This window comes from Nycticebus coucang, chromosome 10 (genome assembly GCF_027406575.1).
Source record: "Nycticebus coucang isolate mNycCou1 chromosome 10, mNycCou1.pri, whole genome shotgun sequence".
NCBI classification, from domain to species: domain Eukaryota; kingdom Metazoa; phylum Chordata; class Mammalia; order Primates; family Lorisidae; genus Nycticebus; species Nycticebus coucang.
In genome coordinates, this window is record NC_069789.1 from 128,880,616 (window position 1) to 128,906,007 (window position 25,392).

Consider the following 25,392-nt stretch of genomic DNA (forward strand, 5'->3'; position numbering starts at 1 on the left):
TCCAGGGGTTGCAGTGGGAAGCAACTGGGTTGAGTAGGCCAAGGTGGAGGGTTAGAGATGTGGGGTGGGGGCCTAAGGGAGGGGCTGGGAAGGCTTGTTGACCTTGATCTAGGAGCTAATGAGAGGCAGGGAAGCCCCAGGGACAGGAGGCTGGTAGAGCTGGTACTTAAGGGTGTGCTGGGGATGGGTCTTGGAGGAAGGACTTGGCAGGTGGCAGGGGTACTACCCTTGGAGGGTGGGCAGGTCCGGCTCTTTTGAGCCATGATGGGAAGCATGCCCCATTGAGGTTTTACCCTTTCTGCCCCTCTATAGCTGTGTGGCTTTCAGAAGTCCTTCCCCTGTGTAAGCCTGGGTTTCCTCGTGTGGAGGATGAGTGCCCCCACACCGTCGACTGTCTTGAGAATCTGCTCCATAAACGTGTACTGTCAGTTACTAAGTAAAGATGAGATGACGTCTCCTTATCGTCACTTGTCTTCGTGGCTTCTCTAAAGTGGATTTTCTTTCTGCACTTCCAGATTGCCAGCATCCTGACATCACGGAAGCCCTCTGTCCTCCTCACATTGGTAAGTGGCTAGTGTCCAGGGGCTGTCAGTGTTTGGCATGGGGCAGGGGGGAGCATTAAGGGGGAGAGGGGGTCCGTGTTTGGCAGGTGTGAGGACACGGGGAGGGGAGGAGCATTAAGAAGCCGAGAGAAGTGTTCATCCCCTGTAGGTAGCAACAGTTGCTCAGTCCAAATGGCTGACCATGTCCAAGACCCCAGCCTTAAGTCTCCTTGGGATATGCAGTGTTCTGTCACGAGGCCATGGTGGACAAGACACTGTGTTCGTTTCAAGGGTGAAACCTGGCCAGAAGATGTACTTGTATCAGGCTGAGTTCCTGGGATTTGTGGGTGTGCCAGGAGTGTTGAGCCTGAGGCCAATTGAGGACTGTGTTGCTTATCAGTGATGGCAGATACTGCAGAAAGTGTGCACAGACTCCCCCCCCCCCCGCCCCCATTAGCTTTTGTTAGTGTTTGTGCATTTAAGGTGTGGCTAAGGACAACTCTTTTTTTCAGTGTGTGGCGGGAAAGTAAAGGTTGGACCCCCCCTGTGTAGACTCAGTTCCCTCCCATCCTGTGTCTCTTATTAGTGAGATTTGAAAACACACCGTCGGCATCTGCCCTGGAGGGAGCTGGGCTGTGGGTCCAGGCTGTGGGGTTTCTCAGAGAGGACGCCTGCCCTCTTGCCCTCCTTGGACTTGAGAGTTTCATGTATGAAGCGTATTCACAGCTCTTCCTTCTCCCAGTGGTCCATTTCTCTTTTCTTGATTATTTTTACAGAAATCATTTTTCTTGGTTCTTTCTTTTAGCACTTAGTCTCTTTCTTCCCACTGTGCAGTTTAGATGGCTAAGAAGGAAGGTGATGTTAGAAGATTGTGGTCAGAGGTGGTGTAGTGTCTTTCATTTGGGTGTACAGTTTCTCATCGACCTGACCTTCTGGCTGAAGAAGTGGTGTTGAAAGTGCCTTTCCTGGCCAGGCAGTGTGGCTCACGCCTGTAATCCCAGCACTCTGGGAGGCTGAAGCAGGTGGATTGCCTTAGCTCACCAGTTCAGCCTAAGCAAAAGTGAGACTCTGTCTCTACTCAAAATAGAAAAAAAAAACAAAAACCAACAGAGGCAAGAGGATTGCTTGACCCCAAGAGTTGGAGGTTGCCGTGAGCTAAGACGCCATGGCACTCTACCCAGGGCGACAGCTTGAGACTGTCTCAAAAAAAAAAAAAGAAAGAAAAAAGAAAAGAAAAGTTCCTTTCCTCCCTGGGGTGGCACATTGTTCTATGCTTCTCTTATTTCTTTTCCCTCCTCGTCTGGAGGCTCCTATAATTAGGAAGAGGAGAGGCGTGGGGCCCAGTGTCACACCAGTCCTGCCTGAATCTGGTCCTGACCTCTTCCCTGGATCTGGCGGTCCTCTTGGACCTCACGCCGTTAGTGGGGGCGTGTGCAGGAGCAGGAAGATGGAGCAGCAGGGGAGAGCAGATCTGTGGTGAGGGTGGTCCGGGGTCTGTGCTCTCCTGCCTGGACCTGTGCCTGAGCAGCCGGGCCGGCATCAGCACGGTGCTCTGACCCATCTGTGGAGCACACCTTACTGTGCACGTGGGATGCTGCAGGGTTTGTGGGGCCCTCACTTCCTCTGCCATGGAGAAAGTAGAGCTGGATCCTGGCTTGGAGTCACCTGGCTGGGGGTGTCGCTTGTCAAGGAAAGGCAGGCGGGATGGGTTGGCCGGGGGTGAGGGGGCTCCCTTTTCTTACCTGTCTGGTGGCAGGTGCAGGCTGTGGGTTACCACGGGACCCCTAGGTGCCACATCTGTATTCTCATCCTCCCTCTCTCTCCCCAGCGCGGTGTCAACACGGACAGCGGCAGCATCTGCAGGGAGGCCTCCTTCGAGGGCATCAGCCAGTGAGTCCTGGGGGTCCGGGGACTCTTTCTCCATCCTCCACCAAGTTGTCCCTCTGCCAGCAGGTCATTCCCAGTCTACAGATGAGACAAGAAATACACAAATAGGAGCATCAAAGAAAGGAGTTAGGGCATTTTGAGGAAATGTTTAGGAAAATAACCTCACCTCCATGTCTAAATTCACCTTCACTTTTACTTCAAGGTGGAGTGTCCCTTCTCCGCTGTGTTCAGCAGGAGTGCTGTGGGAGCCCTGGCTGCATGCAGGGACCTGCTGTGAGCTCTCTTGGTATTTTGTTTTTGTCATACCCTTTGCAATACAGCCTCCTCCCCTTGGTCCCAGCTGCTAACTTTTCTCAGCCTGGCTCTCAGCAACTCCTGTGTCCCCTGCTGTCCTAGTCCCAGGTAGAGTCCCCCTGCCTGCCCTCGCTCCCAGCTGAGCTCCAGGCTGAGCCTCCAAACCCTGCATGGGAGGTGGCTCCCTGCTCTCAGCCTCTCTAGGCAGGAGGACAAGTGTTGGGTGCAGGGAAAGCAGCCCTTCCCCCTGCTTGTCACACCCCACCCCCTCCCCCCCAGCCCCTGGAGAGTGCTGCCGGTTGGCTGGTGGCAGGCCTGGCTGATGCTGCAGCAGACGAGGCCCCAGCTCCTTGGGACTCTGGCTCGTGCTCCCCCACATACTCTGCAGACCTGGTGTCCTCTGTTGTCCTTTGGTGGTGACAGAGGAAGCACCTTATAATTATGTATGAGCCTGAGCTGCTGGAATTTGTGTATCTGTGTGATGGAGGGGTGATTAGGGTGGATTATGAGCTCATAAATATGTATCGCTTCCACCCATGCTAAGAGTGATGGGGCAGGGGGAGCCGGGATCAGGTTTGCTTCTTTCCACCACACAAATCTCCTTATCCTCTTGGGAATTTCCCCAAAGCAACCCTGCCTCCCACGCCTGGCAGCCACTAGCCCAGCTTGTTGAAATGCTGGCCATGGATCTGCTGTCTCTCGCCAGGTCTTTAAAGGGTGAGGTGTGAGCACAGCCCACTGCTGCCTGTCCCGGGCCAGGATTTCCTGCATCCTCCCAGCACAGTGGGCTGCCAGCACTCCAGTGCCCTGCTCACCTTCCTCCGGCCACGCTATAGAATGTCTCTGTGGGCTGCTAGGGTCTCTGCCTCGTTGGGAGGACTTTGCACTGGGAGGAGGGAGCCCCAGTGGCCACCTCACTGACCAGCTCGGTAGCCCTGGTGGGGCTGAGCCTCAGCTGTCCTGAGTGTCACATGGTGCTGCTTGGGCCCTCAGCTGGAGCTTGGCAGAGCTGGTGTGCAGTACCCGGCTGCCTGCAAGCAAATCCCTATCAAATCCTGTTGCCCCATCAGGCCTCAGTTCCCCCATGCGATTGCAAGATTCATAGATGTCAGATTGTTGGCGGCTTCTCAGCTGTGAGGTCCTTGCTTGCCCTTGCCCCCAAAGGTCTCTTCTGTACCAAACGCCGAGGGCTCCTGGGCCAGGCCCCAGAGTGGTGTGATGGATGTGGTTTCTGGTGGCAGCTCAGAATGTGGCCCCTGAAGCACAGCTCTACTGGCCGCTCTGTGAGGTCCCTCCCTCTCCCCCGCCCTCCGAGAGAGCGGCAGGTGGGGCCTGGGCTGCCCTAGGGACAACATCAGTGTCAGTGGGCAGCAGGACACAGAGGTCTCATCCTGTCCCGTTAGCAGCTTTCCCTGACCTCTCCTCTCGTCAGTAGACCCCAGCCTCGGTGCCCTGTTGCTCCTTTACATCCCCATGTCTCATCCTGTCCCGTTAGCAGCTTTCCCTGACCTCTCCTCTCGTCAGTAGACCCCAGCCTCGGTGCCCTGTTGCTCCTTTACATCCCCATGTCTCATCCTGTCCCGTTAGCAGCTTTCCCTGACCTCTCCTCTCGTCAGTAGACCCCAGCCTCGGTGCCCTGTTGCTCCTTTACATCCCCATGTCTCATCCTGTCCCGTTAGCAGCTTTCCCTGACCTCTCCTCTCGTCAGTAGACCCCAGCCTCGGTGCCCTGTTGCTCCTTTACATCCCCATGTCTCATCCTCTCCCGTTAGCAGCTTTCCCTGACCTCTCCTCTAGTCAGTAGACCCCAACCTCGGTGCCCTGTTGCTCCTTTACATCCCCATGGCCCCTTTTGAGAGCCCAGAGGGGCCTGCACCCTTCAGACTCCCTTTGCCCTACCAGTCAGCATCTGGAGACTTTTTTTGGAGGACTGGGACTGCCCTAATTTTGCATCAGCTCTCTAGCACCAGGCTGGTGCCTCTCCAACCCATGATCTAGTGCAGATGGGGGTGACTGTGGGTGCTCCCCAGGTCCCTGAGCTGGCAGGCTGGCTGAGAGACTGCCCCTCATGCCAGCGGGCTGGGTGGATCAGTTTCTATACCTGTGTGTCACATAGGCTGAGGTCTCAGATTGGGTGATGTGCTGTAGACCCACGCCCTTGCACCTGTGTCTCTGGCCTATTTGTGTTACTCCCTCCCTGCCTCATCCTCCAGGTGCCCCCCCCACCCCCCCATTTCCTCCATCTGGGCCTTACATCTCTCTGTGTCATCTCTTGTGTAACTCTACCTTCGGGGCAGAGGCCATCAGCAGGTGCCTCAAATACTGTGTGCCATGGGTACCAGCCTCTGCCCCCAGCTGCCTCCTGGGTCTTTCCCTTGCGAAGTCAGGTCTGTACACGTCTGTGATCCTGGCATCTGGGTACAGCTCATCCCCTGTTGCCCGCCTGCCAGGCCGGGCTTGAGGCCCACTGCAGCTCAGTTTACCCAAGCGCCTGCCCGCCGGTGCAGCCCCAGCGGTTTGCTGTTTCCCGAGCAAGGTGAAGCTCACTGCCATCCTACTTGCCAATTCTAACTGCTTCCACCCCTGGTCTCTCACTGCCCTGACGAAGCTCCTTGTTCCTGGAGTTGTCATTTTTGACGCTCTTCAGTGTCTCTGGAACACCTCCCACTTTGGGTCTCTGGTTGGCCTCTTGCATTGTCCTGAGGGACTGCCCAGGCTATATTTATCCCTTGGCTGCAGGCAGAAGGAACTTGTAGCAGAATGGTGGTCTGACCTGTGGGCCCTGGTCCAGCTGGACTGTAGGCCTGTGACTTCTCTAGATGTGGCCACTCAGGTGGCCTGTCCAAGGGTCCATCCCACTTGGGCTCTGCCCTGGTCTCAGACCTCCCTCGGTCTCCCCATGTCAGGGCTGGCTGGGCCAGGCTGCCTGTTCTCATGAAGTGTGCTGGGTGTCCTGGTGGTAAGGATGGTAGGAGACAGGGAGCAGAGGAAACAGGGAGCTGAAGACCTGCCCAAGGCCTAAGAGGCCCAGGGCCACTGGGCTCACCAAGGGGTGTGGCTTAGAGTGGTTGTAACAGGGTGGTGGAAGTAGGTGGTGGTGGTGGTGATGGGGCTCATTCTGAGTTCGGGGTCTGGCCCAGGCTTTGGCTGCGGCTCTGTGTATGGCTTGATCCTAGCAGGGAGAGTCCCATGGAAGGTCTGGAAGGAGCAGACCTTGCCATGGGCTCTGGCAAGAGGCTGGGATGTGTGAGTGGGGTCAGGTGCCCATTACCAGGTCTGGGTGAGGGCATGGAGCAGGGCTGGTCTGTGGGCTAGGGGTCGGGGAGCTGGGAGGGGAAATGGCTCTTCAGTGAGCAGAGCCTTAGACTTCTTCCTATGGTCTGTGGCTGCCTGGAGCACTTGGTGCCCGCAGACTGGGAGCACAGTAAGGCATGGTGGATCTCTGAGCACCTGAGTGTTACCAGCATTTTTGAAACCCCAGACTATGCGAGTACGTGACAGGACAAAGTTTATTTACATTAGTAAAGTATCCCAAGAATGGAAGAAAAAGTATCCAAAGTACTCAGCCCTACTATGAAACTAATTTATGGCTTTCACGTGAAAGCTATAACCCAGTTACAACCTAAGAATAGGGGGAAGGGGGAAAGGGAGGGGAGGGGGATTACACCTGCGGTGCATCTTACAAGGGTATATGTGAAACTTCGTAAATGTGGAATGTAAATGTCTTAGCACAATAACTAAGAAAATGCCAGGAAGGCTGTGTTAACCAGTGTGATGAAAATGTGTCAAACAGTCTATGAAACCAGTGTATGGTGCCCCATGACCACATTAATGTACACAGCTATGATTTAATAAAAAAAAAAAAAGAGTTTATTTTCAGAGAAAGACATAGAAAGAAGGGTAACAAAGCCTCCAGCAGCAGAGTCGGGGAATTCCTAAGTTGAAAAACCCACGTGGGTCTTTGGTCTAGGGGTGCACATACTGCCTGCAAGCAGGGCAGGGGTCTGTAACTCTTGGTTGGAGCCGGCAGACAGAAAGCATCCTGACCTTGTTCATTAGAGAATGAATGTATTAGCAAATGAATTTCATCCTCACTGTCTCTGTCCCAGGCAGAGCAGCAGGGTGCATGCTTTTCAGTTGAGGAAGGGCTGCCCAGGTGAGATACTGGTCTGGCTGCTTTCTCTGCTGCCACTTGTGTCCAGAGAGTGCAGTCTGGAAAAAGTCTGTTTGCCCCAGCCTAGCAAGTGGGGGTCCCTATGCAGCCCTGAGCAGGGGAGCCCTGTATCATGAGGAGATGGACCGCAGGGCATGTTTTCTTGAGAGCAGGAGACTGAAGTGAGAGAGATGGTTTGAGGCATGCAGGTGCCTGAGCCAGGGGGCTGCCCATTTATCAGGTTTGCAGGGCTCAGCAGGTGGCTGCCAAGTGTAAGACATTTCCTCCCAAATATGCAGAGCGTAGTATGTCCTGAACCCTGGGCTGGTAGGGCATGAGTCTCAGAGGACTCTTATTCCATGGCATTGTCTCAGAAAGGAAGATGGTCCATATTTCACATCAGCTGTTTGTTCAGGATAAGCATATTTCTTATCTTTTGGCATTTACTTAAATTGCCTTGCATATTTGAAGACAATCAGTTACAAATTAATTCCATTTAAATAAGCAGTTAAAGATGAAATGCTGAATGGGGGGGGTTGTTAATGCAGGAATATTAATATTCAAAGATGTGAATTTTTTTTTTTTTTTAATTTGGCCGGGGCTGGGTTTGAACCCGCCACCTCTGGCATATGGGACCGGCGCCCTACCCGCTGAGCCACAGGCACCGCCTCAAAGATGTGAATTTTTAAACCGAAGAAGTAGAGTGACATTATTAAAACTTGACAATTATAGCAAAATGCCAGTTTGTGGTTTGGAGACCATGGCTTCCTGGTTGCTGTTAAGTGGTATATCCAGTTAATATGCGGGATTGGGTTTCTAATGTGGTCCATGGAAATCTCAGTTGGGGGTGGGGGGAAGTCTTCTTACCTAGAAGAGGCAAGAATCCAAGGCAGCCCCCCTGCAGTGGGTAGAGTAGTTGGGGGCTGGGGGTGCTGCCTCTGTTGTTGGGTTAGAAACCCCAGGGAGAAAGGCAAGGCCTGCAGCAGGGGCTTAGACCCACACGGCCCACCCTGTGTTTAGAGCCCACTGGAAAATTACTCTCTGCTTCCAGGACATTGCCACTGTCACAGGCACCTGTAGGGTTTTGTTGTTATTTTTACATCATGGTCATTAATGGTCATTGTACAAAATGCTGACTAGCACAGAGGCCAAAACAAGGAATATCTGAATTTCATTGCTCAGAGTTCAGTCTGTCAACACTGTCTTTTGGAGACTTACATATGTGTCCAAATGTGGTTTGCATGGGTCTGTCTGTATACACATCAGCCTGCATGTGTCTTTGTGAGTGTGTGTATCTGGGTGTGGCTCTTTCTGCATCTAAGTTTAAGCCTGTCTGAATGCGTGTGTGTCTATACACCCCTAAGTGTGTATGCCTTCACGTGCACTGGTATGTTCACAAGTGTGTCTGTGCAGGTACGTGTGCACGTACGTCTGTCCGTCTGAGCGTGTATCTGTCAGTGTGTGTTGGTGTGTGCCTCTTTTCTCAGCGTAGGCCTGTCTGTGTATGTGTGTATTCTCGCATGCATCGGGTAAAGTGAAATTCTGCTGGTGTGTTTGGCTATTGAGTATATAGGCCACTGCTTTTCCTAAAGTCAAAGTGACGTTGGTAAAGTGGGAGGCAGTCTGTTTGTCATCGTGATTTATGTCCTCTGCTCCCTGTTCTTCATCCTGGCTGCCTGTAGTGTCTTTGATATTTCCCAAGTAGGGCTTTGCTTTAACAACATTTAAGTTTTAACTGTGAATCACGTCGTCCTGTCTGTGTATTAAGAATCCTGAAATTTTCAGGTCCCAGGAGTCCTCCCGGCCTGCCAGGACCCTTGCTTTCCCCTGTCCCTGCCTCCTGTTCAGCCTGCTCAGCCAGGAGTAGGGCTGCTGGTCTCAACCATGGCAATAGATAGTGCTTTCCAACACCTTTAATGGAGCCATGGAGAGTCCCTGCCTTGCAGGAAGTAACAACTCTGCACATACTTACATGTGGTGGAGCAGATCTTGGAATCCAGAGAGTCGAAGTTTTGCTAAGGCTTCTCAGCTGAGGCCTATACCTGGGCTGGGCCATGTTGTTCTTCCCCAGCTGTCTCACCAGCAGGTTGAGCTCTGGGTCACATGTGAGTCTCTTGTACCAGGGATGTACCCTGACCTCATCCTTTTGCCTCCTGGGGCTACCTTTTCATTTATATTCGCCTTATCAAAGAGCAGCTTTTGGTTTTGTAGATTTTTCTTCGTCATATATTTGCTTTTTATTTCACTGGTTTTCTGTTCTTTTAAATTTCCTTCTAATAGCTTCTCTTTCTCTAGCTTCTTGAGAAGGAAAAAAGGTATGTTCTTAGGACAGAAGCAAAGATCCATTGATTTTCAGTGTTCTTTTCTAGTAGATACACCTAGAGCTATAAATTTTCCTGTAAGCACTGCTTTAGCTGCGTTGCAGAGGTTGCGATCTTTCATATTTTTATTTTCTAATTTTGTTGTGACTTTTGTCTTTCAACAGTGGGTTTTTAGAAGTCTGTTGCTTAATTTCTTTCTTTTTTTTTTTTTAATTGTTGGGGATTCATTGAGGGTACAATAAGCCAGGTTACACTGATTGCAATTGTTAGGCAAAGTCCCTGTTGCAATTATGACTTGCCCCCATAAAGTGTGACACACACCAAGGCCCCACCCCCTCCCCTGTTGCTTAATTTCTAAATAAGTTGAGTTTTTTTTATTAAATCATAGCTGTGTACATTAATACAATCATGGAATAAGTTGAGATTTTATATTTTGCTTTCTTTAATTGATTTCTAGTTTAATTCTAACTGTGGTCAATGAACAGGTCTTGGATCTTAACCCTTAACATTTGTTGAAACTTCCAGCATACATCCATTATGATAAATGTTTTGTGTATAATTTTTTTTTTTTGTCGTTTTTTGGCCAGGGCTGGGTTTGAACCCGCCACCTCTGGCATATGGGACCGGTGCCCTACCCCTTTGAGCCACAGACGCCACCCAATGTTTTGTGTATAAATAAAAGAGCATATGTTCGCCATTTTTGGCTGTTGTGTTCTGTAAATGTTAAAATATCATATTGGCTAATTGTATTGTTCATATCTTTGACATCTTTCCCAGTTGGTTTCTATTTCATTGTTCTATCACAAAAGTTATGTGAAAATCTCAGACTGTGCTGTGGATTTGTCTATTTTTCTTTCCTGTTCTGTCAATTTTTATAAATCGACTTTATTGAACTAGAATTTATGTACAATGAAATTCATTATATGCATAATTTAGTAACTTTTTAAGAAAAGTTTTATTAGGATATAATTCACATACCTTACAATTTACCCATTTAAAGTATATTGTTAGTTTAGTTTTGTTTTGAGACAAGGTCTTAATCTATCCCCTAGGTTGGAGTACAGTGGTGTAATCATAGCTCCCTGCAGCCTGAAACTCCTAGGCTCGAGTGATCCTCCTATCTAGGCATCCCAAAATTCTGAGATTACAGGCATGAGCCACGTAACCTTCTCCTTCAATTTTGAAGCATAACTTTGCTAGGTATAGAATTCTCAGTTGACATTTTTTATTTGATGTTTAGCACTTTGAATGTGTCACCCATTGCCTTCTGTCCTCTATACTTTTTGATGAAAAATCTGTCATTCATCTTAGTGAGATCCCTTGTATATGATGAATTGCTTTTTTTTCTTGTTGCTTTCTTGATACTTTTGGTCTTTTGACAGTTTGGGTGTGATGGGTCTGGGTGTGGACCTCTTTGAATTTATTCTGCTTGTCAAATATTCTTTTTGCTCCGCTCTCTCTTTTCCTTCTGGCACTCCTGGTATGTGTATTTAGTATACTTGACAGAAGAGGCTGTGCTCTGTCAGCGTAGGTAGGGCATGGTGTTTTACAGCCAAAAAGCTTGCTCTCCTACTGACTGTACTTGGAAGACATGAGACCCAGGCTGCCAGGTCTGCTGCAGGAAATAGCAGCTGGCCTTCTGCCAGTCACGGAGTCAGGAAATTAAAATTTGGGGCCCTCTCTCAATTGTGGTATGTATGTCTTGAATACCATGTTTTACATGATAGACCATTGAACTAATGGGCTCAATTTATTTTTCCTCCGTAGGTTCAATGTCAACAACACCACCCTTCACCCAGAGATGGTTGAGTGGTGAGTATTACCTGTAGCCACCTTGACTGTTGTGCTCAGCTCACGGGGACAGGAGACCCTGCTATTCTTGCTCACCCCATCTCAGCCCCTCAGAAAGCAGGTCTCCAGAACATCTTCCTTTAGCCTTAATTGTTTTATTTGTTTGTTGTTGTTGACTGGCTGGCTGGTTTTTTCCAAAGGGAATGAGTCACTTAAATAGCAATTGAATGTCTCTCTTCACTTCCTTTGTTTTCGGTCTTTTAAAAACTCCTGCTGTAAGTAAGGCAAACATACTGTGGCTCAGAAAGAAGGTGGAAAGGGCAGAAGTAAACCTCATTCACACGTGATCCCCTGGTTCTCCTCAGGTCACACTTGTATCTTGACAGAGGTGGCTTCCTGTTGTACATAATGTTCTTCTGTTACCTTCTTTCTTTTGTTGGTGATTCCGGCAGCCCTCACCTGCAGCACACCTGGTTTCTGTTTGCTGGCCGCAGGGCGAGCCTTTTCAGTTGGACGTTGCCTCTGTGGGCCCTGGAAGTGGCCCTTCAACTCAGATGTGCTGCGGAGTTTTCTTTCTAAGCCACCGAGTTGCCCTTTGATGCAGCAAAATGTGTTTTCTTTGTTGGATGGCTGCTCTTACCGCAACTGTAGATGAGAGCGAGGCAGGGCCTTTGCCACATCATCACGCCACTTCTCATGTTTCATTCTGTGTCCGTGTGATCACATTTCTCCAACTAGCTGGCAGCTCCAACTCACCTGACGTGGAGCTCGGGGATGCTGTGCCCAGGAGGAAATGTAGGCGCCGAGGGGTCACTTGTTCTTAGAGACAGGAGAAAGGTTGATGGCTTTTTGTGGCTGGTGCAGAGCCAGGGCTGTGGGGTCTGGGGGTTGGGTGGTCAGAGAAATAGTCAGTGGCTGGGCAGGTGTTGGTGAGTTTTGACTTGAGAGAAATGGGAAACATAAGAAATCTTGATGGATTTAAGCAACAGAATGGTAGGATCAGGTTTGCGTTTTTAAAAATCGTTTTGGCCACAGATGTGTGACTCTGCTGCAGGGCAAGAATGGGAACAGGTGGCCTGTTAGACTGTGGCAGGGTCCAGGTGGAGTGGAGGGTGGTGGTGTGACAGAGCTGAGGGAGAGCAGCAGTTGAGAGGAAGGCTTCTGGGAGGAGCTGGCTGATGGTTGAGCTGGGGGTGGAGCTGAAGGTAACTCTGGGTTTTTGTCCTGCACAGAGGGTGGTATGTCACAAAGATGGGCAGATGCCAGGACAGATCTGGTACTTGTTTGGGGGTGTTGGAGCTGAAGCAGGTGCCTCTGGGAGAGAGGGAGGGCAGAGGTGGGGATCTGAGGGTTGCCAGTAGGTGTTGGCACTGCCACTCGGGAGAGTCGGAGGCCCGGTGGGCCCTCCTAGCTCCGTCAGCAGCATCAGCCCAGTACCCTCATGGCCACAACACCTGAGGAGGTTGAGGCAGTATGTCTGCAAGTTCCCATCCCAGCTGGCAGAAGAATAAATTCCAGGGATGCAGAGAGGGCCCAGGGCTGCGTATGTCGCCTTACATGTGATCTTCCCTGGTGGTCACTACAACGTGGGTGCTTTGGGGACCACATCTGGGTCATACACTCCGACATCTCCTGAGCCCTGAGTCATTAGCTTGTCACTTTGCAACAGGCACACTTCAATTCTAGTGACATTTCCAAGGTTTTGAGGTAGAGTCTGTGTTCATGAGAATGCCTCCCAGCTTTATTAAAGGGAGCAGCAGAAAGGATTTATTTGGCATTTGACGGCAGCAGAATTATTTTAGAAATGTCACGTTGTCCCTCCTGCCTCAGGGGTATGTTTTAATAGCCTGGGTCCCAGCCACTCTCAGTGGATCCTCTGTAGTCATGATCACTGCCCTCCCCGAGGTACCAACGGGAGGATTCTAGGTGGAACGGGGGGAGGGGGAGGGCAGGTCCCTTTCTGTGGTGTTAAATTATGACTCAGTGACGTGTGCTTGGGCCCCGTGTCCTGAATGCTTTCACCACCCTCTCTTTATGGGGCCCTGGGGCAGGAAGCTGCCTGGGGGTAACAGAAAACATCAACTCAGGGACACCCAGGTTGTAACCTCAGCTTGCCCTCACCGCACAAAGTCACTTTTCTGAGTTTCAGTTAACACCCGCCCCTCCCTCCCCAAGGCAGACGCTCACTCTGGTGCGCCGGGTAGAGTGCAGTGGCATCATTGTAGCTCACAACAACCTCAAACTCTTGAGCTCAAGAGATCTTCCTGCCTCAGCCTCCCAGAGTGCAGGGATCGCAGGTGTGAGCCACAGAGTTTGGCTTCTTGATCTGTGAAGTGGAGATGTAGTAACACGTCTCTAACTCGTGGTATGGGTGTGGAGATTCGCCCAGCCTCAGGTCCCTCACCTGCAGAGTTAGAGGGTGGCTCAAGGTTTGACTGAGAGGGTAAGTCAGGTGCTGGCACATTTTAGTACTGATTGTCACTGCTGAGAACCCCTGTGTTCAACACACTGTGCTAAGCACTTACCTAGCGTCACCTTAAAGAGGTGTTTCATTTATGTTAGGTACGTGTCCTAGTTATCCCCATGCTGCAGATGAGGAAACTGAGGCACAGGGACCTGAGTGACTTTCCCCCCAAAAAGCCAGTTGATCCCAGGCTGTTGGTTCCAGGATCCTGTGCTGGACACACACACACTCCCCTCACCCCCACCCTTGAGGGTGGGACCTGTTTAAGTGTCAGCCTTTCTCTCAGGTCAGGCTTGGCCCATTAGATGCATAGGGACACTTGGGCCCTTAGCAGTGGACCTTGTGCTAAGGCCAAGGTGGAGCAGCGTGGGGGACCACGGTGTGCAGCGAAGCTTCCCCCAGCAGGCACACGCTTCCTGGCACCCGCTGTCTGCTTGGGAGTCGTCCAGCAGCCTCTCCGGGTGCAGAGGAGCTCGCTTTCTCATTTCTGTTTGGGTGTCATTCATTTCCTTTCTGTGACTGTTTTATTGTTTTCCATTCTCTCAAGCAGTGCCTTTTTGATTTCCTGTAAATTCCTCTATAATCACACTCTTCCCCACAAACATGAGATCATAACGGATAATTTCTTTTCTTGCGCTGGGTAGTGCAGTTGGAATGCGAAGGTCAAAAGTTGAGACTTAAAAAGAGCAGGCGTCTTACTTCCATAATTTAGGCTGTGGTTCTCCTTTACTGTTTTGCAGATGATTAAATTGATCTGAAGGGAGGGTAGGAAATAAAAGATGTTCTCGTACAGTCTGAGAGCTCAGCGCCTGGGGTTTCAGCTAAGTACCTCTGGAAACGTCACCAGGAGAGCAAGCAAGCATGTCAGCAATTGCCGTGTACCTTCTCGAGTTTTTGAGTGAGACTGTGTTAAATTGACTCATCCGCCGGTTTTAGAACTGTTAATTACACGGAGTGGAAGTGTCTTGCCTGCATTCATCAGGCTGTATGGGTAACAGATCTATTTCTGCTCCCCGTGCCTTTCTGTGAGCACAGGGGATGGGGAGCCATGGATGGGTTGTAGGCAGAAGTACCCCAGGATCCCACATCCTGGGTAGCATGTCCCGAATTAGAAAAGGTGCGTAGATGATGGCCTACATTCTCCGTGTGTGTGAGAAATGTTCTAGTAGGCGGCTCATCCTCGGCTCCTAATGAGTAGGTGTTTAACCCCACGTTGGCAAGGAAGCCAAAGGGGGAGGGAGAATAAGAACGCGAGTCACGGCAGGACAGACAGCAGGAGATGATGGGCACAGAAATACCAGATGGGGGAAGGGCGCTGCTCAGCCCTGGGCTGGCGGGGAGCTGGGCCTCCCTCCAGGCCTCCTGGCCTCGGCAGGTTAGTTTCAGGCACTCTCAGCTCATGGCTGAGCTAAACCATCATTTTCTTCATGACTCTGGGTTTTTTTATTTTTGTTTTTTGAGACAGAATCTCACTCTGTTGCCTTCGCTAGAGTGCTGTGACATTATAGCTCACAGCAACCTCAAACTCCTGAGCTCAAGGGATCCTCTTGCCTCGGCCTCCTGAGTAGACAGGACTACAGGTGCCCAACGTAGCACAGGGTAGCTAGGTTTTCCTATTTTTTTAGTAGAGATATAGGGTCCTGGTCAGGCTGGTCTTGAACTCCTGAGCTCAAGTGATCCACTAGCCTCAGCCTCCCAGAGTGTTAGGATTTCAGGTGTGAGCCACTGTGCCCATCTGACCCTCTTTTCTTTGAGAAGACTAGTTTTTCTTTTTTCTTTCTTACTGAGACAGTCTCACTCTGTCACCCTGGGTAGAGCGCCTTGGCGTCATAGCTCACAGCAACCTCAAACTCTTGGTCTCAAGCTGTCCCCTCGTCTCACCCTTCTGAGTAGCTGGGACTACTGGTGCCCGCCACAACACCAGACTAGAGGTTTTTCTATATTTAGTAGAGATGAGGTCTCACTTTTGCTCAGGCTGGTCTTGAGCTCAGGTGATCCATCTGCCTCGGCCTACCAGAGTGCTAGATTACAGGTGTGAGCCACCGTGCTGGCGAGAAGACTTACTCATTGTCCCGAATTTATAGCCTTCCAACCGGCTGTCTGCTTTCTGTCCCTCATGTTGTGGGACTTTATCCCTTGCTTCACTGGGTCACGGAGTAGAGAAGGGGATGGCTTTGGGAGGCCTGTGGAACTTGAGTTTCGGTCCTCCTGGCTCCCACATCACCATTCCCTGCATATCCACCTCCAGGAGAAATGGAATTCCTGACCCTTCCGATGGGTTTTGTTCAACACAGTGTCTCTTTGATGCTTAGAGACCAATTTTGGAAATACTTCAGCCTGTCTTGGTACTATTTTAATCAGGGGAGCATTTAGACTACTTTGTTAATTGATGTCTTCATCTTGAGTTTAATGCCCATAGGCAGGTTTGTGACCTGTGAATATTTTTAAGGGGGAAGAAAAAATGGCACAAGTAAATCTCTGCCTGGCCTAGTTTTTGTCATTTCAGGCTTGTTGCAGGTGACTGGGCCCCAGGTGAGGCAGGGATCATTGTCTTGCTGCCAGTTTGAGCAGCCCCTGGGTTTAGGGGTGCTCACGGTGTGGCCATGAGCCGGGGACCCTGTGTGAGGCCGTACCTGCAATGTCCATCCTTTTCCTGGCCCGAGCTGCCTTCTGCCCAAACTTCGTATGTGACAAAGTCTCTGTGCTCATGTCTTGGAGGTAGCTGGACCAGGCTGCCCGCTGCCTGGGCAGGGCTTCAGGCCCACTGTGCCCATGGTGGGTAACTAAGCCGGCACACAGCAGATCCTTATAAGCTTACAGGGGTCCTCAAACTTTTTAAAAAGGGGGCCAGTTCACTGTGCCTCAGACCGTTGGAGGGCCGGACTATAGTTTAAAAAAATAACTATGAACAAATTCCTATGCACACTGCACATATCTTATTTTGAAGTAAAAAAAACGGGAACAAATATAACCACACCGCCTCATGTGGCCCGCGGGCCGCAGTTTGAGGATCCCTGAGCTTGGGTTATGCTGGACCAGGCCAGGCCAAAGCCCAGCCAGGCTGCTTTTATCAGGGAGTGGCCTTCGTCTTGTCCTGCTTCTATTTCTTTCTTTCTTTTTTTTTTTTAATTTTTAATACTACTGAAAAAATATGTCCCGAGTAGACTAGCTAGAGGCCCAGTTTGTCCAAAGTAAAATTAGAAAAGAAAGCAGGACTCTGGGCCCCGTAGCTAAGATGCTGGCGGCCTCTGATCAGAAGAGGCAGATTACAGGTGCTTCCTTCTCGTCTTCAGAGGACAAGGCTGGAGCTGCAGGGGGAGGCAGAGTAAGGGCTCAAGCCCTGGGCCACCTCTTCTTACCTGTGTGACTGGGGACAGGGCAGTGGGAGTTTGGGACACGGAGGCCTGGGGAGGCTGTGCCCTTGCACTGCCCAGCACAGCAGGCTTAGCAGCACCCCAGCTGCCCTGCTGGGGACCCTTGGGGCCATCAGCTCCCTCATTAGAGACAGGGATTTTCTGGTTTCAGCACAGTGAGTAGGTAGCACTGACAGGTGTGGTTCCTGTGTGAGCTGGTCACTGTTTTGGGCCTGGGACCTGTCCTCCAAAGCTACAGTCTTTTGGGAAAAGACTTAACTATAAGTGGGCCAGGCACAGTGACTCAAGCCTATAATCCTGGCACTCTGGGAACTGAGGCAGGTGAATTGCTTGAGCTCAGGAGTGCGAGATCAGGCTGAGTAAGAGCGAGACCCTATCTCTACTAAAAAAAAAAAACTAGCTGGGCATAGCGTCTGGCACCCGTAGTCCCAGCTACTTGGGAGGCTGAGGCAAGATGATCACTTGAGCTCAAGAGTTTAAGGTTGCTGTGAGCTGTGAGGATGCCACAGCACTCTACTCAGTGTGATAGAGTGAGACTCTGTCTCAAAAAAAAAAAAAAAAGAAAGAAACCACAAGTGTTGGAGTTTTCTGAGGATTCATGTAAACCGCCCAGTGAACACAGACGGGGGAGGGGTGGGGTGGAGATGGAGAGGCGTGTTCCAGGCAGCAGGGGAGGGGTGGGTTGGAGATTGAGAGGCGTGTTCCAGGCGGCAGGGGAGGGGTGGGGTGGAGATGGAGAGGCGTGTTCCAGGCGGCAGGAGCGGAGGCAGGAGTGAGTTCTGGGCACGGGAGGAAGGAGGCTGGGAGAGCGTGGGGGGGCGTGGCAGACACAGGAGTCATGCTGCCGCATTTTAACTGCATCCTGAGGACACCTGAAGCTGCTGCAAGGCTTTAAATATGGGGGAGCCCAGTGAGGTTTGCATTTTCTAAAGACCTCGGTTGCTGGGGGCCCAGAGGCTGGTAGGGCTGGATAGAGAGAAATGGAGGGTCTGAGCCAGCATGGAGGGGGATGGCAGCCCCTGGCCACAGTTGGCTGTGGGGAGTGGTAGGTGAGAGGCCAGTGTCGAGGGTGATGCCCAGCTTTCTGCAGGGGCAGGATCAGGGTGGCGGGGCCCTGTTGAGACCGGGGTATGGTGGGAGTCCTCACATGCTGAGCTCCAGGCTCCTACAACCTGCAGGTAGGTGCAGATGGGAAAGCCAAGGGGGGGAGGGAGGGAGGGCCGGCAGTGTGAGGGAGGCAGAGCGAGAAGGGAAGGAGCAGGGAGGTGAGAAGATGGAGAAGTTGTTGCTGGGTGTCGTGGCAGGTGCCTATAGTCCCAGCTACTTGGGAGGCTGAGGCAGGAGGATCACTGGAGCCCAAGAGTTTGAGGTTGCTGTGAGCTGTGACACCATGGCCCAGGGCACAGAGTGAGACTTTGGAAAAAAATAAATAAAAATACATGAAAATAAAATGTGTTCTCCTCACCCAAAACAAGGAGTGCTGGGAGGATTTTCCTCTAGAGAGGAGCCTGTTTCAGTGGCCATGGAGGTGCTAGTAGGAGGGGCAGGTGGGTGGAAGGTGAGGGACAGGACAGCCTCTTTGTAAGCAGAGGGAGAGGGAGGGAAATCAGATGAATGGGCGGAGGAGGGGAGAGTGAGAGGGGGCCCATCTGCTGGCTTCTGTGTTCTCCACAACGTGGGAGATGAGTTCATTCATCTGTGACAAGGAGCCGTGTGGGGTGGGAGTAATGATCTTGGGAAGATGGGGAGGTTAGGCTGGGCGCAGTCGCTCACGCCTGTAATGCCAGCACTCTGGGAGGCCAAGGCAGGTGAATTGGTTGCGCTCAAGAGTTCAAGACCAGCCTGAGCAAGAGCAAGATCCCATCTCAACTAAAAATAGAAAAACTAGCCGGGCACTATGGTGGGTGCCTGTACTCCCAGCTACTTGGGAGGCAGAGGCAAGAGAATTGCTTGAGCCTAAGAGTTTGAGATTGCTGTGAGCTGTGACACCATGGCACTCTACCCAGGACACAAAGTGAGACTATCTCAAAAAAAAAAAGAAAGAAAGAAAAAATGGAGACATGGAGAGGAGCCATCCTATATTCTCCCCTGCTGTGCGTGGCAGGAGAGGGGGCCTTGCGGGGGGGGCTGGTAAGGCAGGTGACAGGAGCCTGCTGGGCTGTCCATCTAGCTCTGTGACTTCCCCATGTGGATGGGTGGGCTCTGGCCCTGAGTCTAATGTGGTGGCAAAGTAGTAGCTGGAGGGAAGGATCAGGCCTTGAAGCTGCAAAGAGAGGCAGAGGGATGCTGCTGCCCAGGGGAGGTGGAGCGGTCAGAGGTGTGGGCTTGGGCACAGTCTGGCCTGGTGCCTACCTGTGCTGTCACTCCGAGGTCCACCCTGCATTCAGCCCCAGGCCTGTTCCATCAATACGGGTTCCAACGCTGGCGCCATTGAGAGTGGCTGTGGGAAGCTTCACACAAGTGAGAGTGTGTTTGGGCCTCAGGACCTGAGCTGCTGGCTCAGGACCACATGAGGCTGGTCCCCCATCCTGTAGGGAACAGCAGCTAGCGTTGTGGCCCCGGGTGGGACTGCTTGAGGCTTGCCCTGAGGAATCTGAGGCCCCTTTCCAATGGTAAACTACGGTGCTATCAGCTTCAGGCTCAGCCTCCTTGAGAAAGGAAAGATGTTCTTTTGAACAAGTCTCACTGGGCTTGTGAGTTTGTTTTTTCCACCTTCCCCAGAAGCTTTTACAGTCTTGGGAAGGTGTCCTCTGCTGCAAGAAGCCATCCTCATTTCCCAGTGACAAATGGCTGGCTGTTCCAGCTGTGTGGCGTCTTGGAGACTATGAGTCATCAGCTGGCTGGTTCACTCGGGCTGCTCCTGTGAGGTCCCCAAGGGCATGGCATCATAGCTCATAGCAACCTCAAACTCCTGATGGAGGTGGGCAGTGGCCAAGCCTCTCTACTCAGGCCAGCTCCATTGAGCTGTCTGGGCAGGCTGAGGAGGAGGGAGAGAAGGTGGTGGGAGGTGCCCCCTGGATGGAGAGGTGGGCGCTGACCTGCTATTGTAGACACTCTGGCTTTGCTGATCTTGAGGGGGCTTTTGTGTGCTCTCTTTGTAGAGGAGAGGTGGTCCCTTGGAGACTTGGTGCGGGAGGGTCCTTGTCAGTAAAGGGAACATGGCTGGCTGCTGAGGGGATCCCTGGGGAGCTCTCCGCCTTTGCGAGGCCTTCAGCAGAGGGAGTCAACTGGGGCTGCTCCATGTCCCTCTGCCCTCTCCAGGTCTCGGCACTGCAGACAGGCCTCCCCGCAGCCCTCCTCCCTAATTGTGATCATGTGCTTGCTTGTACAACACTCCTCTCCTCAGTCTTCGGGCTCCAGGAGGGAAGGATGTGCCATTTCACTCCACTCCGTCCCCGCGCATCCAGCTGGCACTTAATCGTGATGTGAAAGGAATGGATGGTTTTTGCCATCACGGAGGCCCCTCGTTTAAGCTTTTATAAAGTATCATCAAAGCAATATGTGCACATGCTTAAGAAAGCCACCAGGCTGGGCACGGTGGCTCACGCCATAACCATAGCACTCTGGGAGGCTAAGGCAGGTGGATGGCTTGCACTCAGGAGTTTGAGATCAGCCTGACCAAGAGTGAGACCTCGTCGCTACTAAAATAGAAAAGCTAGCTGGGTGTTGTGGCGGGCGCATGTAGTCCCAGACACTTGGGAAGCTAAGGCAGGAGGATCCCTTGAGCCCAGGAGTTAGAGATTGCTGTGAGCTGTGATGCCACAGCACTCTGCCCATGGTGACATGAGACTCTGCTTCCCTCCACCCTAAAGAGAAAGAACTCCACCAGCACAGACTCTATACTGGAAGGCTAGATGAGAGTAAACTGCCGACCCTTGCCAGGTCTTCTCCAGCCCCTGCCCCCCACTCTTTTACTCGTAAGGTTGTTTCTAACTCTCTGCTCGGTTGCAGGCGCCATCTCCTCACACTGCCTCCTCTTCCTCATCCTCTTCCGCCCGTGAACTCTCATGTCGTCCCGCTCTGTGGGCCAGGCCCTGCCCTTTCTGCCTCTTACCCCAGCCCCCTGCCCTCACCTCCCGACTTCTGTTGCCTTTTCCTTGTCAGGATTCGTAACATTCATAACTGTTTGTGTCAGTGGTGAATCTTAGTGTTTTTGAAGGCGGAGGGGAAGTTTAAAATGTATAAAAATAAAAAAGATGTGGCATCAACCCAAGTGCTCATCATTTCATGAGTGGGTAAAGAAAATGTGGTATGAGGCGGCGCCTGTGGCTCAGTCAGTAAGGCGCCGGCCCCATATACCAAGGGTAGTGGGTTCAAACTGGGCCTCTGCCAAACTGCAACCAAAAAATAGCCGGGTGTTGTGGCGGGTGCCTGTAGTCCCAGCTGCTCGGGAGGCTGAGGCAAGAGAATCGCGTAAGCCCAAGAGCTGGAGGTTGCTGTGAGCCGTGTGATGTCATGGCACTCTACCGAGGGCGGTACAGTGAGACTCTGTCTGTACAAAAAAAAAAAAAAAAAAGAAAGAAAAGAAAATGTGGTATGCACAGAGAGTATACACCGTGGTGTACCATGGAGTGCCGCTTAGTCGCACCAAAATAACGTCTTTTGTAGAACGTGGATGGAATTGGAGACTGTTATCCTAAGCGAAGTATAAACAAACACCATGTATTCTTACTAATAATTGGGAGGTAATGGCTGGGCACACGTGTGCACAAAGAGCTATAATGGTCACTGGAAATCAAGTTGGGGAGAAGAGGGGCACCCGTTAGGTACAGTGGACTCTGTTTCAAAGCGCTCCGGGAACTGTTTGTGGAATGGCCATCAGAGCTGTTGTCTCATGAAGACCTGACAATTAAGTTCACCAACTCATCCTAGAAAAATTGCTTTAAAGTGTGGACTAGGTGCTGGTGTCAGTACACAGCTTCCCGAGGGGAGCACTTGGACGGTGACCACAGTGATACTCAGCAACGAGGTGTGTAGGATTCTTTTTAGGATGAGTTCGTGAACTTAATTTATCCAGCCTCATACATTTGAGCTGATGTGTATTTGTGATTGTCCTCTATTAACACACAAAGGATGTGTAGTTGACTAGCACTACTGATCCTAAGGTTGACCACTGGGTTAGATTTTCCCTGTTGGACTAGAAAGTAATCTGCACGGTGTTACTTTGGTACCATACGAAAAAATGTGAGTTTTTTTTTTTTTTTTCGTAGAGACAGAGTCTCACTTTACCTCAGTAGAGTGCCATGATGTCACACAGCTCACAGCAACCTCCAGCTTTGGGGCTTAAGCGATTCTCTTGCCTCAGCCTCCCGAGCAGCTGGGACTACAGGCGCCCACCACAACGCCCGGCTATTTTTTGGTTGCAGTTTGGCCGAGGCCGGGTTTGAACCCTTTTACCCTCGGTATATGGGGCCGGCGCCCTACTCACTGAGCCACAGGCGCCACCCTAAAAATGTGAGTTTCTTATATACTTTTTTTTTTTAAGTCTTAAGGATTTTTATTGTCAAAATGAGAGACAAAAGACACAAATAAATTAATTGTTCTGATAATTTGAGATTCCAGGACATCTGTATGGAAAGGCCAGCCTCTTATGTACTGATAACTTCTATACATTTTTTAAAACTTATTTTTCCTGGAGTTTTTATTTGCATTTCCTTTCTGTTACTGAGAGAAGAAACATACCTTCTTCACCCTATCACTAAGAGTTTTAAGCTTCTTATTGATTTGCTCCATAAGAATGAATCTATTCCTTGGGCTTAGCGCCTGTAGCACAGTGGTTAAGGCGCCAGCCACATGCACCGAGGCTGGCGGGTTCAAGCCAAGCTGGGGCCAGCTAAACAGCAATGACAACTGCAATAGGAAAATAGCCGGGGCATTGTGGCGGGCACCTGTAGTTCCAGCTACTTGGAAGGATAAGGCAAGAGAATCGCTTGAGCCCAAGAGTTTGAGGTTGTTGTGAGCTGTGACGCCAGAGCACTCTACCCAGGGTGACAGCTTGAGACTCTGTCTCAAAAAAAAAAAAAAAGAGAACTCTATACACAGAAACACTACTGATTAAATAGAAAGGGAAAATAAATCCTTTCGAGACACTCAAAAGCTCAGGAACAGGAAAAGTATTTAAGGATGTACTCCAACAGAAGGGGAGAACCAATGAAGAGATCATTCTCTTCATGAGGTGACTCAATGGCATGAGAAAGTAGAGTTGATGCAAAAGTATAATTAAAAGAAAGCCCAGGACGTGCTGAATAGCAGCCTAGAAAGAAATCAGTAGAAATTCAGATGAGGGAACCAAAACACACAGGCTCTCAGCTGCGGAGCTTGGAGGGGTGGAGCTGGGGTTGGAGCCCAGGGTCTGTGTCCTGGGCCTGTGCTCTTAATGACCCACAGGGGCCATTTCAGTGCCCATGGGGCTGGAGTGAGTTATTTGAAGTGGGTGGACATAGAAAACTAGTATTTATTTAGCTCTTCTCTGTGAGTTGTACCTGGGGTAGTACTGATCGCAAGGACCAAAGACCTAACCAAGTTTGAGTGCATTAACATTTGTTTTCCCTGGGTCCAGCTGCGGGAGGCACAGCCAGTCTGGGGGGACAGCAAGTCTCCTGGCTGAGGCCCCCCGCCCCACATATACCTGCTCCTACAATCCTGCCTCCCCACACAACCCGGCTGCCCCCACGTTTGTGCCTGCACATGTGTCCCTGGAGGTGGCTGGGGTCCCCCCTCCACCCAGTCCTGTCTCAGGCAGGGGTCTGAGTCACTCGTTATTCCGAGTCACTAGTGTTCCTGGGCTGCTCTGTGACCAGGTGGGTGGGGACAGGGAGGACAGAAGAGGCCTCTTCAGCCAACAGAGCAGAGCCCTGGGAGGTGGCATTAAGGTCCAACAGCCTTACCGTGTCGATATGACCCCCCTTCCACGGATGGGGAAACTGAGGCTCCGGGAGGTAGGCTGTGCTGGCCACAGAGGTTGGGCTGCTTCTACCACCCATAGCAGCTTTTAGGTCTTGTCACTAGAAAACAGCCTGCCTGTGGTGACTGGCGTAAGGGCGTGCAGGCCTGCAGTACCGTGGCGCCCCTGACCCCTGGCTGGGGAGAATACATCACTGCTAGGCCTTGCTGGCCCCACTCTGGCCCTTGCAGGCCTTACCTGGTGCCCCTTCCTGGGCTGGGCAGGGTGTGGCCAGTCCTGAGGTCTCCCCAGATGGCTCCAGCCAGGCCCTTCTGGAGGTCACTAACTTGCTCTTTGTTTTTCTCTCTGAAGCCGAGTGTTTAAGACAGACATGGAACTGGAGGTTTTGCGCTACACCAACAGAATCTCCAGTGAGGCCCACCGGGAGGTGAGTGGGCTGCTGGCTCTGTGGGTGGACAAGCAGCCTTGCTTTGTGGATTCTGTCACCCTGGGTACAGTGCTGTGGCTTCATTGTAGCTCACAGCAACCTCAAACTCCTGGGCTCAAGCAATCCTCTTGCCTCAGCCTCCTGAGTAAGTGGGACTACAGGAGCCCACCATGAACCCCACTAATTTTTCTTTTCTTTTTTTTTTGTAGAGACAGAGTCTCACTGTACCACCCTCGGGTAGAGTGCCGTGGCATCACACGGCTCACAGCAACCTCTAACTCTTGGGCTTACGCTATTCTCTTGCCTCAGTCTCCCAAGCAGCTGGGACTATAGGCGCCCACCACAATGCCCGGCTATTTTTTGTTGCAGTTTGGCCGGGGCTGGGTTTGAACCTGCCACCCTCAGCATATGGGGCCGGTGCCCTACTCACTGAGCCACAGGCGCCGCCCTAATTTTTCTGATTTTAGTAGAGATGGGGTCTGGCTCTTGCTCAGGCTGGTCTCGAATCCTGAGCTCTAGTGACCCACCCGTCTTGGCCTCCCCAAGTGGTAGGATTACAGGTGTGAGCCATCTCGCCCAGCAGTCCTCTTTTCTGTTCCCCAGTGGGCACAGGGCAGGGACAGGAGATGCTCTGCCTTGGTTTCTCACCTTAATTAAGGCACCACCATCCCTGGGGGCGGTGAACGCTAAATCTTCAGGCAATTCTCCCACAATAATGGTCCTGACTTCCAGGAGGGTGGGGCTCTCCTTCCTGACAATTTCCAGAGCTCCCAGCTCTTTGTAAAGATTCTTTTGTCCTGAACTGTGATTCAGGGACGCCAGTTGCCGCCATCCATTTTCGGAGAACATCTTCACGTAATTCTTTTTCAAGCCTTCCCACTTTACTGGAGGAACAAGACTAAGGAAGGATGAGCCTGTCTTGAAAGACATGCAGGGAGGCGGGGTGGCCCATTGCCTGCTCATGGATGGCCACAGCTTTGCGTTAGGACACACACCAGGGGCGACTGATGGGCAGTGTGACCTCTTGTAGGAGTTAATCTTCTCTGTGTTTTATGAAAGTGAGACAAAGGAAACCTTTACGTGATCGTGGCCATAGCTTGTGTAGCATCAGGTATTTACCAAACACATCTCGGTTGAATGTCCCTGCCCTCAGGCTTCCCCTGCCTCTGAGCTGTCACTGGATGCTTGGTGTTTATGTGTCACCCGTGCAAGAGCCCTAGAGTGGTTTAAATAACC

At 51.3% G+C, this 25,392-nt stretch overlaps 1 protein-coding gene across 1 annotated transcript in view; it reads left to right on the forward strand.

Annotated features, from left to right (window-relative positions):
• PEPD (peptidase D) overlaps positions 1 to 25,392 on the forward strand; it is a 123,766-nt gene that overhangs the window by 25,724 nt on the left and 72,650 nt on the right. The window contains exons 5-8 of the mRNA XM_053608297.1: positions 516 to 563; positions 2,371 to 2,432; positions 10,964 to 11,008; positions 24,081 to 24,156. Coding sequence (XP_053464272.1) covers positions 516 to 563; positions 2,371 to 2,432; positions 10,964 to 11,008; positions 24,081 to 24,156 — 231 coding nt within the window. The remainder of the gene's footprint in view (positions 1 to 515; positions 564 to 2,370; positions 2,433 to 10,963; positions 11,009 to 24,080; positions 24,157 to 25,392) is intronic.